The sequence below is a fragment of the Peromyscus eremicus genome, chromosome 7 (genome assembly GCF_949786415.1).
Source record: "Peromyscus eremicus chromosome 7, PerEre_H2_v1, whole genome shotgun sequence".
NCBI lineage: Eukaryota > Metazoa > Chordata > Mammalia > Rodentia > Cricetidae > Peromyscus > Peromyscus eremicus.
This window is the reverse complement of record NC_081422.1, coordinates 117,472,882-117,488,579: the sequence shown is the minus strand read 5'-3', so window position 1 is coordinate 117,488,579 and position 15,698 is coordinate 117,472,882. Positions and strand designations below refer to the sequence as shown.

The 15,698-nt window shown below is 44.8% G+C and overlaps 1 protein-coding gene and 1 pseudogene across 3 annotated transcripts in view; one reads left to right on the top strand and one right to left on the bottom strand.

Moving 5' to 3' along the window:
- Limd1 (LIM domain containing 1) overlaps positions 1–15,698 on the bottom strand; it is a 59,889-nt gene that overhangs the window by 28,072 nt on the left and 16,119 nt on the right. Inside the window, exons 1-2 of one of the 3 annotated variants that reach the window (XM_059269010.1) lie at positions 3,215–3,320; positions 2,786–2,887 (exon numbers count right to left, since the gene is read on the bottom strand). In XM_059269010.1, coding sequence (XP_059124993.1) covers positions 2,786–2,831 — 46 coding nt within the window. In that variant the 5' untranslated portion in view covers positions 2,832–2,887; positions 3,215–3,320. Of the gene's footprint in view, positions 1–2,785; positions 2,888–3,093; positions 3,321–15,698 lie in introns of those variants that run through there. The other 2 variants (XM_059269009.1, XM_059269008.1) reach the window with 2 other exon arrangements.
- LOC131915591 (dynein light chain 1, cytoplasmic-like) lies at positions 4,159–4,613 on the top strand (annotated as a pseudogene).

The window sequence follows — 15,698 nt, the reverse complement described above, 5'->3', positions numbered from 1 at the left end:
TCAGTGAGGGAGTTCCTAGATTAGGGTAACTGAGGTGGGAAGACATACTCTAAATGTGAGCAGCAGCATTCTGTGTGCTGGGGTCCTGGACTGAACAAAACAGAGAGCTTCTTTTTTTTTGTTTCTCTGTGTAGCTTTACGCCTTTCCTGGAACTCACTCTGTAGCCCAGGCTGGCCTCGAATTCACAGAGATCCGCCTGGCTCTGCCTACCAAGTGCTGGGATTAAAGGCATACACCACCACCTCCTGGCTAACAGAGAGCTTCTTACCAATGTTCATTTCTCTTTGCTTCCTGAGTACAGATACAATGTGACCAGCTGAGCCACACTCTGCCATTATGGACGATACTCTCCAACTTCATGCCCAAATAAGCCTTTCCTTCTGTGAGCTCCTTACCAAGGGTTTCATTACAACAATGAGAAAGGCAAATAATAAGGTACTGAATCAGTGTTTTAAATTTAAACTACATCTTTAACCCTTAAAAAGACATCCTTTGAGCAAAGTAACTTAACCATAGATTCATCACATACATGCACACACACACACACACACACACACACACACACACACACACACACACGCATACATATACATGAGGTGGGGAGAAGGAGAGAGAAAGAGGGCAGCCAGTGTTCTAAGAGTAACTCTTCTCTTAGGAAGCCCACACATATCTTAAGTATATTAATCTCTCTCTCTCTCTCTCTCTCTCTCTCTCTCTCTCTCTCTCCTCTCTCTCTCTCTCTCTCTCTCTCTCTCTCTCTCTCTCTCTCTCTCCCCCTCCCTCCCTCCCTCCCTCCTTCCCTCCCTCTCTCTTTTTTCTCTACCCTACCTCTCTCTTCCTCTCTCCACCATGCTTAAACTTGAAATGTATACTAATCTTCATCTCTACTTAATAAATTCACTAATTTGACTTTACTTTGATCCATCTTTATTTATTTATTTATTTATTTATTTATTTGTTTGTTTGTTTGTTTTTTGGTGGTATAGTCAAAGTCCTGGCTTTATCTGTGTGTCCCTGCCACCAATGACATTTTAAAAAGTATTTTTTTATTATTTATATATGTGTGTGTGTGTGTGTGTGTGTGTGTGTGTGTGTTGTGTGTGTGTATGATTGGATGGATGGATGGATGTTTTGCTTGCATGCATGTCTGTGTACTATGTACATGCCTGGTCCCTGTGAAGGCCATAAGAAGGCATCAGATATCCTGGAACTAGAGTTAGAGATAGTTATGAGCCACTCTGTGGGTGCTGATAATCAAACCCAGTCCTCTGGAAGAGTAGCCAGTGCTCTTAACCCCTGAGCCATCTCGCCAGCCCCACCAATGACATTTTGCCTAACATATTTCATGTATGTGTTATCTACATACTGTTCCTTACTTTTCTCTAAAACTCATATGTTATGATGTTCACATCATTCTTACATGCAGAAGATGATGACACATGAGTGTCTTGCCACTCTCCACTCTAACAGGGCTCACTCACTTTACCAAATTGCCTGAAACTGATGATCAAACACGTATCCACAGAAAAGGATGAGTTGTTAGAAAGGTTCATTATGTCAATCAAGACACAGAAATGATAGAAATTGTTCCTTGTATGGCATTATGACCCAATAAAGAGATCTCTCTCTCTCTCTCTCTCTCTCTCTCTCTCTCTCTCTCTCTCTCTCTCTCTCTCTCTTTCTTCTCTCTCTCTCTCCCCTCCCCTTTCCCTTCCCCTCTCCCCTCTCCCCTCCCCCTTCCCCTCTCCCCTCCCCTCCCCCTTCCCCTCTCCCCCTCTCCCTTCCCCTCTCCCTCTCCCTCTCCCCCTCTCCCTCTCCCCCTCTCCCCCTCTCCCTCTCTCCCTCTCCCTTCTCCCCTCTCCCCTCTCCCCTCTCCCCTCTCCCCTCTCTCCTCTCCCCTCTCCCCTCTCCCCTCTCCCCTCTCCCTCTCCCTCCCTCTCTAAGACAATGTTTCTCTGAGTAACCTTGGCTGTCCTGGAACTCTGTAGACCAGGCTGGCTAAACTGAGATCCACCCCCACTACCACCCCCACCCCCACCCCAAGTGCTGAGTACTGGGATTAGAGGCATGCTGTGTGCCACCAGGGCTAAGAGATGACTTTCAGAACAGAAAGGAAAGACAGGAAAAAGGGAGGGAGAAAGAGAGGAACTTCTTTTACAAAAATCTCTAATCTTCAGCAGAGGCCAGAATCAAATATAATCTCTGACTCAGTCAGATATGCAAACATCACCCTGCAGTGACCAGCTGCCACCAGCTCAACCCAGCCAGTGTCTGCTCTTACAAAGACTGGAAACAACGATGGCCTCAGGTGCAGGGAAGGCTCCAGGGTGTTCGTCTGATACATGCACATTCACAGCTCATGCTAAAGGAGCATCCTTCAAATCAAAGAGGAGGGTCATAAAGTAGACACCTCACCCTAGCTGCGGTGACTGACTAATGGCCACTAGTTGGGTGGCCCCTAAGACATGGCACTGAGCATCTCTTCCCTCTATTCCCAAGGCCTCCACGGTACATTACAACCTAATGTTATTAAGGGCTAGTTTGAAACCACTCAACCTACCTTCACCGTCTTAAATACTTAGAGATAAGTCGCCTTACTTCATTAGCCTTGTATTAAAGGCTGAGAATCCTTGATCTAAAGAATACTGTCCAGTTGGAGTGTGACTCCATGATGGAGCAACCGCATAGGATGTAGGAAGCTGCAGGTTCCATCCCTACAGTTTTACCTCTCCCCAGTCTCTCAGTTCTGTGTTCCTCTTTCCACCCCCACTGCTGCACACTTACTGCAGGCTGCACAGGTGAAGCATGCATCATGGTAGAGGTCCCCCATGGCCTGACAGGCCTGGCCGGCTCCAAACACCCCTTTGCTGCATTTCACACAGGCTCCTACAAGGCAAGAAGACAACACTAAGGTCATGAGAGAACTGGGATTAAAAAGTCATGAAAAAGTCAATGAACAAAACAGAACACCTTCCCCTACCACAATATCACATACATGGATTTCTCAGTGCTCAGTCCTTACAAGTACAGAAAACAGCCACCATCAACACCCTCCACAAACACACATATACACACACTGTCCCCATACCTACCCAGAGCTTTGAAAGACTCCCACCATTCAGAAAACCAAATCCTAACCAAACTGTAGTGGATACCTGTTCTATGACCCTGAAGCACAGCCTTAGAGACATAGCAGGTAACTAACTACTCTACCTGCCTATGACCTTGAAGTACATGCCCTTAAGACCTGAGATGCAGAGCTCCCTCCTGGGACCTGGATGTGGGACTGACTCACATGGCTGGAACAGCATGAGACTATGCCCCAGCATTCCAGAACCTACGACAATTCTGTTCTGTACAGTGAGCTTTTCTCCCCTAATAAATTCCCTTGCCCTTTAAGCAGACTCGATGGATTTCTCAATTTACCAAACCATGACTATAACATAGCTCAGGAAAAAAAAATCTAATCTCAAAAGTGTTTGAATATGTTTAAGTATATTGAGACAAGGTCTTACTCTGTAGCCCAGCCTGCCCTGGAACTCATTATGTAATTCACAATGGCTTCAAACTCATAACAATCCTCCTACCTCAGCCTCCTAAGTATTGGGATTACAGGTATGTGTCAGCATGACTAGGTGAAATTTTAATTTTATGTGAATTATATGTATGTGTTTCAGAGCTCTCCCAAGCACTCAGCAGATAACCAACTTATTTATTGATTGATTGATTGATTGATTGAGATAAAATCTCTCTATGTAGGCCTGACTATGCGGGAATTCTCTATCTATGCCAGGAGATCCACTTGCCTCTGCTTCAAAGTTCCTTTTTTTTTTTCTAAAGACAGAGTCTTAAGTAGCCCTGGCTGCCTCAAAACTCACTATGTAGATGAGGCTGGCCTTGAACTCATAGAAATCTGCCTGCCTCTGCTTTACACATGCTGGGATAAAAGGCATGTGCCACTATGCCCAGCCAGAGTTCCCATTTTAAATTGACTAACCAATTACTACCAAGAAAGTCTAAGCTACGACACTCTTTATAAAACGTCCCCAGATGCGCCACAGCTTCAGTAGCGACCGGCTCTCCTCAGCTGCTTGAGCAGCACCAGCACCTTCCCCAGGAGCTCACCGCAGCCGGCTGGGCCCTACTCCACTGCAACTATGTGCGACTAGAAGGCGGTGATCAAAAATGCAGGCATGTCAGAAGAGATGCAACAGGACTTGATGGAGCGCACTACTCAGGCGCTGGAGCAGTATAACACAGAGAAGGATACTGCCGCCCGGCCCGTATCAAGAAGGAGTTTGACAAGAAGAGCAACCCCACCTTGCACTGCATTGTGGGTTGGAACTTTGGTAGTTATGTGACACATGAAACCAAACACTTCATTTACTTCTATCTGGATCAGGTGGCCAATCTTCTGTTCAAATCTGGTTAAAAGCATGGACTGTGTCAAACACCCAGTGATCCATCCAAAAACAAGGACTGCATCCTAAATGCCAAATACCAGAGACTGACTCTTCAGCCTTGCTGAGGGAATACCTCATTTGAATCTATTGTGTCTTGTACAGGGCATCATCCTCTGTACGAGTTTTTGGTTATAAAATAATTAGTAAAACAGCTTACATTTGTATTTATTTTCTAGTCCATACTTCTGTTCCCCCACACACACACTTTTTTTTCTCCTTTAGGTCATTCCTTTAAAAATAAATCTGTTGGAGATGTAAAAAAAAAAAAAAAAAAAAAAAAAAAGTCCCCACATCAACCACTCAGGCAAAGAGAAAACATTACATGTACACAGGCATTCCATATTACATACATCTGCCAGCCCAGACCCAGGAAGTGAACTTGTCTCATTAAGGCTCAGATGGAGAAAGGCCAGAGCCATCAAATCTTGCTCATAAGATTTAGGGCAAAATGGATGGCATCTCCAAGGGGACCCTCATGACCAGCAGCCTTCCAGGACTGGCTAGACAGCAGGCCTTCCCCAGTTTCTGTACCCTGCCCAGAAATGCCCTCTTCTAATTCTTCCTTATCTGAGGCCTGTTTCCTACTGCCTCCAGCCTCCTGTCTCCTTCTCAGATCCTGACTCCATTGCTTTGGGCTACTAGCATCGTTCCTCACCATGTGGACTGCCAAGCACAGACACAAATCAAGGAAGGAACGCCATGTTCAAACTGTTGTTCATGGAGTAAGGAACATCCCATATAAAGCCACATTAGTAGGACAAGTATTTGGTGTGGATGATGAGTGGCAAATGGATAGAAAAGTTCCTCTTGGAGAGAAACGGTAGGAAAAAAAAAGTGAGCTGTGATTCACACTCTGGGAAACGTGTGCCTATCATACAGACCTTCATAAAAGAGGCCTTACGACCTCCTCCCCACAAGCAAATTTCTAGAAAGATCACACTGCTGGTAGGTTTGAAATATGGAATCTGAACCCATCTTATCTCTGTGTGGCTATTCATGCTATGTATGTGGGCACCTCATTGTTACATGAATTCTAAACGGTCTTATAATAAAAAACCTGGAGCCTGAGATTGGGGTGAAAGCTGAAAGATCAGAGAGACAAAGGAACAAGCCTTTAGCTGAAAGGGACGCTTCTGCCGAAAAGCCTTTAGTTCCTGTCTCCTCACGCCTTATGTACCTTTCTCAGCCCAGCCATCACTTCCTGGGGTTAAAGGTGTGTGCCACCACTGCCTGGCTCTGTTTTCTCTCCTAGACTGAGTCAATCTCATGTAGTCCAGGGTGGCTTTTATCTCTGTCTCCTGAGTGCTAGGGTTAAAGGTGTGAGCTACCACTGTCTGGCCTCTATGTTTAATCTAGTGGCTTGTTCTGTTCTCTGATCTTCAGGCAAATTTTATTAGGGTACACATTATATCACCACACCTCATGAAGAGATGGGGCTCCTTCCTCACTTTGATCATCTGTCCTGCTCAGGATTTAGACCCAAGAACAGACATGTTCCTGTCCTCCCACTGCCAGCCTGGCCTACCTCCCATTTTGCCTTGTTGCCCCCACGCCCATCCCAAAGGCCATTTCTTCCCAAAACCTCAACCACAAGGCCCTTCCCATAAAAATGAATGCTTCTGCAAGTGACAGTGCAGCTCTGTGCCCTGTCCTTTTGCCCAATAGTCTACACAGCATTTGTTCAACTATAAACACTTCTCTATCACTTGGAGACAGGCCTTCCAGATGCTGCGATGGGATGAAGAACAACGATGACTGGATTCAGCCTACCCTAGGGGAAACTGTTCTCCCACAGTGGGCAAAGGGGCCCTGGGGTGCTGTATGGGGGCTGGAGCTCCACAGAAGAGAAAAAGAGCAAGCTGTTGACTTTCCTGACTTTACACAATCCTGTGGCCACTGGATTTACACAAACACCCGAAAAGAAAGGAAATGTCAACAGCTATTACTGAGTCTTGAGGAAAATGAGTGAGGAATAAGCTTTTAGGAGACAAGAGGGAAAGGTGGATGCTTTTCCCTGCAAACTAGCTACCCTTTAATCCAGTCTCCAAAGTGAGAGACTAATTAATTTACTAACTTATTTCTGTTTTTTGAGAAAAAAAATCTCACTGTATAGCATGGGCTGACCTCAAACTCCTCTCAATACTCCCGCCTCAGCCTCCGGAGTGCTAGGTTCACAAGTGTGAACCATAATTGCTATGCATAAGAACAGCTTTTGTGAGGTGTGCCATTCAGTGAACTGTCCACATTTGTTATTTCACGTGTGTGTGTGTGTGTGTGTGTGTGTGTGTGTGTGTGTACATAGCATGGTACACATACAGAGGTCAGAGAAGAACTTTTGGGAGTCTGTTCTCTACTTTCATACTTTCATCATGTGGGTTCTGGGATACAGCTTTAGGTCACCAGATTTAGTGGTAAATGCTGTTAGTCACTGAGCATCTTGCCAGTCTGTCTACATTTAAAGTGTGATTTGATACATGCTGACATTGACAAATGCCTACAGAAAAAGCACAATAAAGAAAGCAAGCGTGTCTGCCACCCCAATGAGTCCCATGTCCTCCCCTTCTTATGTAATCCACTTTCTTGAGCTCCCTTCCCTAGGCAACATGGAGGTGTTTATTATCATCATAGACTAGTTTGTGTCAAGAGTTTATATAAGTGATACCTGGTCTATAACTCTTTATCTGGTTTCTGTCACAGCATAATTATTTTGAGATTTACTCTGTCCTAGTGGATATCAATAGTTCCTATTTGTTGCCATGTAGTATTCAGGTGTAGGAGCAGACTACACTGCACTTGCTCACTCATCCAATCACGGGGATATGTTCCCACTTGGGGGCTTTCCACATTGCTGCTATCAACATTTGGGCATGAATTTTTGTACAGACCTAGATCTAGACTTCTTTGTCTCTGGAGTAAAGCCCTAGAAGCAGAATGATCAGATCTCACAGCTGGTGTGTGGTCAACTTCCTAAGAAACTGTTCAACCATTTCCTTTAAAAGAACAAAACAAAAAGCAAGCAAACAAACCAGGGTTTCACATAGCCCAGGCAAGCCTCACACTACACATGTGCCCAAGAATGACTTTGAACTTCTGCACCTCCTGCTTCCACCGCCTCCCACATATTGAGATCACACATTTGTGTGTGCTGGGGATCGGACCCAGGGCCTCTTAGAACGTCCTGCATGCTAGGCAAGCACTCTATCAACCGAACCACATCCTCAATCCCTGCCCAACTGTTTTCTGAAGGGAGATCATCTGACATTCCACCAGTAGTTTAGGTGATCTAGTTTCTCCACATATTCGGCAATACTTGGTACAGATAACTTTTAATGCTATCCATTTCAACAGGTGTATGGTGGAACCTCACTGTGGCTTCCAGCTGCACTTCTCTAGCAACTACTGTTGTGCGTGAGTCTCAAGAAAATCTTTGGTTCCTACGTTTTATCTATTTATTTTCTTTTTTAAATTTTGGGCTGTTTTAAGCTAAAGATCAATCCAGTCTCTGGGGTTCCATCCTCTGAATGAGCATCCATTAAACATGTGCCAAGCTCTGCACTATTTTTTAATATCATTATTAAATATGTTATCTTAACATATTATTAAATATATATTTAATAATAATCTGATACCCTAGATACAATCATCACTTGACAAATGAAAAATTGAAGTTCAAAGATGAATCAGAAAGCTCCAAAGTTAGGCTTACTCAATATCTGTGACTTTTCTGGTCCACTGTACAGGCCTCATAAGGGCTGAGGAAGTAAGAGATTAAAAAAGGTTGTGTACGTTTCCTGCAAGATTGAAACATAATATCCTGTAAGGAAACTCCTTAATTGGGAAGATAAACAACTCAAAATAACTTCAGGAAGTCCCTGAAACTGACGAGATTCACCAGGCCCCTCCCTGCCAGAGAAAGCAACAAATGCTGTAAATACTCTCTGACAAGCTGGAGGCAAAGAAGGCTCTTAGACAAGACCTGCTGCCTGGGAGAAGCAGACACCAGCTCTACCCGGAAGAGGTTTAGACCAACTGAGGCAGCTGGAAAGGATGCTTTCCAACCTGCTGAGCTGCCTGCAGGCTGTGCAGTATATGCTCCAGGTTCCCAGCTTTATGAGCTGTCACCTATGATGGGTGGGCTTTAGAGATGCAGCTGTCTTTGAGTAATTTCTAATCCTGTTAGTAACCCCTCACTCATACTACTATACATAACCCCAATAAAACTCATTGGTTCAAGTTGGATTTTGTTGGTACTTTGGGCTCCCTGTGTGAGGTGAATAGATATGTGTGTTTCATTTCCCCAGGAAAAGTATTGTCACACAAGAAAGGCCAAAGGCACTCTGTTCATCCCAAATGCTGTCTTCACATTTAGGATACAACAAATCCACAGAAAACAGCAAAGCCCTTTCCTGAAGCTTTGAGGAAGAGCCCAAGTCCACCTCTCTCCTCATGGCACCTTGGACATGGAGGAACCCTGAATAAAATGTGTGCTCAGGCCTCTGCTTCATTGGACCATCTAGGAATTTGAGCACTGAATAAGTTGTTGAAAGAGCACTAGTTCAGTCAGTAGACATTAGTATGCCAGTCTTCGTTTTGGTTTATTTTCTTCTAGGATCTTGCCAATAGAATTTACCATTTAGCTAAGACTCCAGAAGGTGAGGCTTCCCTAGGAGGCTATACAACTGTCACTGACTGATGAGGCCTAGGTCTACTGGGGTAATCTACTCCCTGAACCTCTGCAAAACAAAGATCCTACCCTGCTTCACCCTGCATGCACTATGGTGATATTTTATTTGTACTGAAATGTGATTTTATTTGTATGTTAATAAATAAAGTTGCCTGGGGGTCAGAGCTAATAGCAAGCCATAGCAGAAGCTGGGCGGTGGTGGTGCACGCCTTTAATCCCAGCTCTTGGGAGGCAGATCTCTGTGTGTTCAAGGATACAGCCAGCATGGAGACACACGCCTTTAATCTCAATACCAACCATAGAAGACCTGGAGGTCTGTACAGACAGGCAGTGATGAGGAGGTCATGTGGTTGGGTTTACTACCAATGAGAAGGCAGAACAGAAAGTCTTTATAAAGACAAACACACAGGAAGTAGGTCTCTTGTCTGAAGAGGATAGCTGCAGGAGTGAAGGGTAAGGCTCTTAGTTCTGACCTCTTGGACTTTCATCTTTGCATTGGCACTGTGTTTCTTATTTAATAAGACGGTTACTTCTACAATGCACCTCTCATCTGAGAGGCCACAGCTGGTGGCCAGGGTCTCAGGCAGTTAGTTAGCCAGAAGTTTCCATGTGATGGAGAAGAAAAACTGGGTGCCAAGCATAGAAGCCACCAGCACTTTGATTTGTTATACCACAGTGTCTTTTGAGAGGTTAAAACAATGTCACAGTGCTGTGGGATGTTCTGTATGGCAAATGTGTTGCTGATTAGTCAATAAAACACTGATTGGCTGTTGGCTAGGCAGGAAGTATAGGCGGGGCAAGGAGGAGAATAAAGCTGGGAAGTTGAAGGCTGAGTCAGAGAGACACTGCCAGCCGCCATGATGACAAACAGCATGTGAAGATGCCGGTAAGCCACGAGCAATGTGGCAAGGTATAGATTAATGGAAATGGATTAATTTAAGATGTAAGAACAGTTAGCAAGAAGCCTGCCATGGCCATACAGTTTGTAACCAATATAAGTCTCTGTGTTTACTTGGTTGGGTCTGAGGCTGCGGGACTGGCAGGTGATAGAGATTTGTCCTGACTGTGGGCCAGGCAGGAAAACTCTAGCTACATCACAGGGTTCCCAAAGAGCCTCTCCACATACCAGAAGTAAACAGAAAGTTCTCCACTAAGGAAACCTGATATTTGGTCATCTCTGTTGTTATCATTGCTGATGCCACATTTAATCTTCACGCTAGTGGTTATGATGATTAGTATTGTCAATGTCACAAGACCTAGAATCCCTCAAGGGATAAATGTCTGAACATGTCTGTAGGGAAGACTAGGTAAAGTGAGGTGAGAAGATCCATTCTAATTGTGGATAGCATCATCCTATAGGCTGGGGTCCCAGAGGAATGAAAAGGAGAAAGAGCTAAGCACCCTCACCTCTGCTTCCTGAGTGTGGATGTCATGTGAACAGCTGCCTCAAGTTCCTACTGCTGTGACTTCCCCACCATGATAGACTGTACCCTCAAACTGAGCCAAAATAAGCCCTCCTTTCCTTAAATTGCTTCTGTCCAGCATTTTGTCTCAGCAACAAGAAAAGTAACTAATACAACAGCACTGTAATATACAGGTTACATGGGCCTAACTCTCTTCATATATGGCAATGCTTTCCAGATTTTCTCAAAATAAAAAAGTATTAATGGAACCTCAAAAATACTTAACAGGCTGGAAGATGGCTCAGCAATTAAGGGCATTACTGCTCTTGCAGAGGATTGGGATTTGGTTCCCAGTACCCACATGACAGCTCAGAACCATCTGTAACTCCAGTTCCAAGGGATTTAACACCTCTTCTGATCTCCTTGGACTCCTGCTTACATGTGGTATACATACAAATACTCAAGCACATACACATAAAGTAAAATAAACAAATATTTCTTAAATACATAACTGACAAAAGTTACAGATATGGTTTGTGGTGGGCTAGTGTCTCAGCCCCTGTAGCAGTTCCAGGAAGATAAACGAAAGCCAGTAACACAGTATAACAGACCAAATGCCTGGTCTTCGACATCCCTTGTGAAAGCAGGTGCTTCAAATTGATATTAAGTTATCTCCCCAACTCTCAAAGCCAAAAACCAGATTTGGTTTCTGGCCCTGGTATCTTCCCTACTCTCTGTAAAGGTGGAAGCTATAGCAAGGCCACAAAGCAGCTTTACCAAAGCAGTTTTCAGTTAGAACAGAATCCTCACCTCCTCCCTGTCCATCACTGGCTTAGGTGGACCCGAAAAGTTTCCTTGGCCTACACCAGGGCCAGCGTGGATGGCAACTTGTGATGGGGAGGCTTTAAATAAAATGATGCCATCAGGAGAAGGCTAAGGCAAAGGATCTTGAGCTCATGGCCAACCTAGGCTGGGCTATACAGTGTGACCATCCCCAAAACAAGCAAGCACGCAAAACCAAAAACCAAAACAAAAAACCAGAGGTGTCCTCAGTCCAGCTCACCAGTCTGTCACATCTTGGCTTCTTGGTCAGTAAGGAAGGGCAGTCTCTTGGAGCTGTACTCTCTGTTCCTACCACTGGATATCACACAGACATGAACCCAATTGTATGCTAAAAGGGGGATGATGTGAGGGTCAGGGCACCCAGTCAAGGCTGGTATTGTGGTTTAAATAGGAATGGCCCCCATAGGTTCATATATTTGAATGTTTAGTCATTAGGGAATGGTGCTACTTGACAGAGACTAGGGGGCGTGGCCTTCTTGGAGCAGGTGTGATCTTGTTGGAGGAAGTGTGTCACTAGGGGTGAGCTTTGGGGTTTCAAATGCCCAAGCCAGGCCCAATGGCTCTCTCTCTTTCAGCTGCCTGCTGATCTGGATGTTGAACTCTCAGCTACCCTCCAGCACCATGTCTGCTTGTGTGCCTCCATGCTTCCAGCCATGATAGCAATGGACTAAACCTCTGAGCTGTAAGTCAGGCCCAATTAAATGCTTTTTTTCATAAGAGTTGCTGTGGTCATGGCATCTTTTCACAGCAATTGGACATTACTAAGAGAGATGGGATATGAGAATGCTAGAAGAGGATACAAAGCCTAGAGTGGATAGCTAAAAGCTGTAGCCTGTGGTCCTGGGCAGCTCTGGGAAGTTCTGAATGTCAACAGGTTCTAGAAATGGGCTACACCATTGGATCAAGGCTGGACCAATGATCCTAACAACACTCCTTCCCTGCCACACTAAAGGTTATGAAATTTCCCCAGAGGCAACTGGTGTTGGATATCTACCTAACACATTGAGCACATCACCTCCTCTCAAGAGCAGTTGTTCAGGCAAGGTGCCAATTGATGCCCAAGATCACCCCCAGAGAGTCCACAATCAGAGTTTACCAACTGATCCTCTGAATACGTGACAACACAACATAGCATTGCCTGATTCTATGGGTGTCCCTGCTTCTACCCTCTCCCATGTACTCGCAGTCCCTGAGTCAATTGGTGAGGCCATCACTAACCCACAAAGGAAGTACTTTAGGCCACTTGGGGCTACAATCATTGCACCAGTCTGCTTTCCTCAGCTGCCACCAAGCACATGGCCTCAAACCCAGCAAAGGCCTCACTTCACTCAGTGGGAAAGGAAGTTCAGACGGCAACTTCTCAATCACTGTGGACTTGTTCTTGCTCTCCAGCTACTGGCGTCAATGTTTTCCCCTACTCAAAGGAAGAAGGGTTTAAGACACTCCACCTCATTTCTTCCACTAAGCCCTCTCACAGCCCACTTGAACTTGGGCACCACTCTTCTAAGGGAACAAAGAGGGTAAATAACATTTCTAGAGGACAATTTGATACATTATTTTCTTTTAAACTCACACTATGCAACCCAATAATTTCACTGAATTCTTCCTGAGGAGGAAAGAAATACAAGATGCTCAAAAAAACAATACCAACAACGTTGGAGAGGTAACTCAGAGGTAAAGAGCATGTACTGCTCTTGCAGAGGACCAGAGTTCCATTCCCAACACCTACATCTGGCAGTTTACAACTGCCTGTAACTCCTGTGCCAAGGGTATCTGTTGCCCTCTTTGGACTCCTCAGGCTCCTGCACTCACATGTGTGAAGGAGATCCTACCCCCACCCTGCACAGCAGAGACTCCCTCCTGGACCCCCAGATTAGGCACAAACCACACCAACACCTGTTTTCACAGAGAAGTCCTTTATTAAGCAGGGAAGAAAAGTTAAAGTGGATGCTTTCTGACTCAGACAGAAAAACAGCAAATGACGTTGCAGGTATAATTTTTAAGAAAAAAGGGGAAGGTCTGTGTTAGAATGGACTAGGATGCAGTGGTATATTTTGATTGGGCATGTTAATTAGGTGAACCAAAGGGGCTTTTGATTGCTGGATTAATACTTTGATAGTTGGACCTTGGTAGTCAGCCTCAGGAGGAGGAAGTGGCCAAATAAGGAATAGACCTTGGTGGCTAGCTTTAGGAAATGTAATCTAATGGTTTTTAGTAAGGCAGAGGGAATGGGGGAGAAGGGCAAGGCCTGCCAGAGCCATGCTTGCCATGCTCAAGCTGGCTAGAGTCTCTTCAATGTCCATGTGTATACATGTATGCATGTAGGCACACACACACAATTTAAAATAAAATAAACTTTTAAAAAATTACAGAGACAGCTGGGCAGTAGTGGCACATATCTTTAATCCCAGCACTCTGGAGGCAGAGGCAAACAGATCTCTGTGAGTTGGAAGCCAGCCTGGTCTACAGAGCAAGTTCCAGGACAACCACACCATGGCTACACAGAGAAATCATGTCTTGAAAACAACAACAACAACAACAAAAAACAAACAAAAAACATCCCCCAAACCTACAGAGACAGGAGATTCATGGATGCAAATCTGGGGTGGGCAGCACTAACAACAAGCATGGGTCTCTCCCTAAGTTTCTTCTTAGAACAAAGAGTCCTGCTGCTTGGACCCCAGTTGGAGCAGCTTCTGTGCACATGCATGTGGAGGTTCAAGGTTGATATTGGAATCATCCTCCCTCTCTTTTCCACCTTATTCAATGAGATAAAGTCTCTCATCAAACACAGAGGTTACCAATATGGCTAGACCTGCTCTGAGGATCCCGTCTCCACTTTCCAGAGCTGAAATTAAAGGCAGATCACCACTTCCACCCAGGATTTATGTGAGTTCCAGGGAGCCAAACTCCAATCCTTGCACTTGCCTATGGGACAAGTACTTTAACCACTGAGCCATTTCCACAGCCCCCAATAATGAAACTTTAAGATCAGTTTTTTATATAACCTAGAGTAGAATACAGGGCAAATCTTAAAGCTTTTTTTCTTGGGAAAATATTGTTTACTAAGACTGCCTAGTTTAAAAACAGTAGAGCAAATGAGCCATATACCATGCACAGACATAATGCCATGCCATCTTTCAGGAAGAGCCAGAAGCAACCCTGTCCAGGAAGGAAACCGGAACAGAGATGGGTTCCCAGGCAGAAATGTCCCAGGAGGAAGGGGACAAGGGTCTGAAGGCAGTAGAGGACCTGGTTTCAGATTTTAACAGGGTATATCCAAGTACTTATTGGTCATAGCTTTTAGAAAGACTGATGGATGGACAGGGGACTCTTCCTAACAATGAAAATGTCTGACACAGGCCCTGGCCACCCCTTGAGTCATTGTTGTGGGGGAGGGTCAGACACTCTACTCAAGTCTGAATTTCTGGTTACTTGCATAAAATTAGGATCTGGCTATCCCTGAAAGAAAAAGTGACTCAATGAGTCTCCCAGGAAATCTCAGAAACCAGATGGAAATGGTTTTTCCAACAAACAACTGGAAAAAAAAAATCATTCATTCACAGGTCTCCAACTCTGATTTTTATCCCTAGAGTCTTTTGAAGGATAGAAGAGTATGTTCCCTCAAATAGGTCCCTCTGATATAGGATTACTGTGAGCTAAAAGCATTTGAAAACACACAAGTAGGAGCTGAGGATGTAGCTTGTTGGGGTACAGTGTTTGTCCAGGTTGGCATCCCAGCACTAAAACACACACACACACACACACACACACACACACACACACACACACACACACAAGTACATGTGTGCACAGTTGAAAAGGATAGCAAAACAAAACAAAACAACAACAACAACAAAAACCTGTCAAAGGACACAGCAGGTAGTGGCACTTGAAATCTAATAATATAAGCATGATGACCTGAGCTCCATCCCCAGAATCCACATAAAGATGGAAGAAGAGAACTGACCACACAATGGTGTCTTCTGACCTCCACACATACCTATCATGAGCACCCACACACAAGGGGAAGGGGAATGGGAGGAGGGAGGGAAAGAGAGAGAGAGAGAGAGAGAGAGAGAGAGAGAGAGAGAGAGAGAGAGAGAATTACTACATGAAGTGTGTGATCTGAGAGTTAATAATTCATAATTTAAAAAGGAATGAAAGAGCCAGGTGATAGGGGCACATGCCTTTAATCCCAGCTCTTGGGAGGCAGAGGCAGGAGAATCTCTGTGAGTTCGAGGCCAGCCTGGTCTATAGAGTGAGCTCCCGGACAGCTAAGGCTTCACAGAGAAACCTGTAGC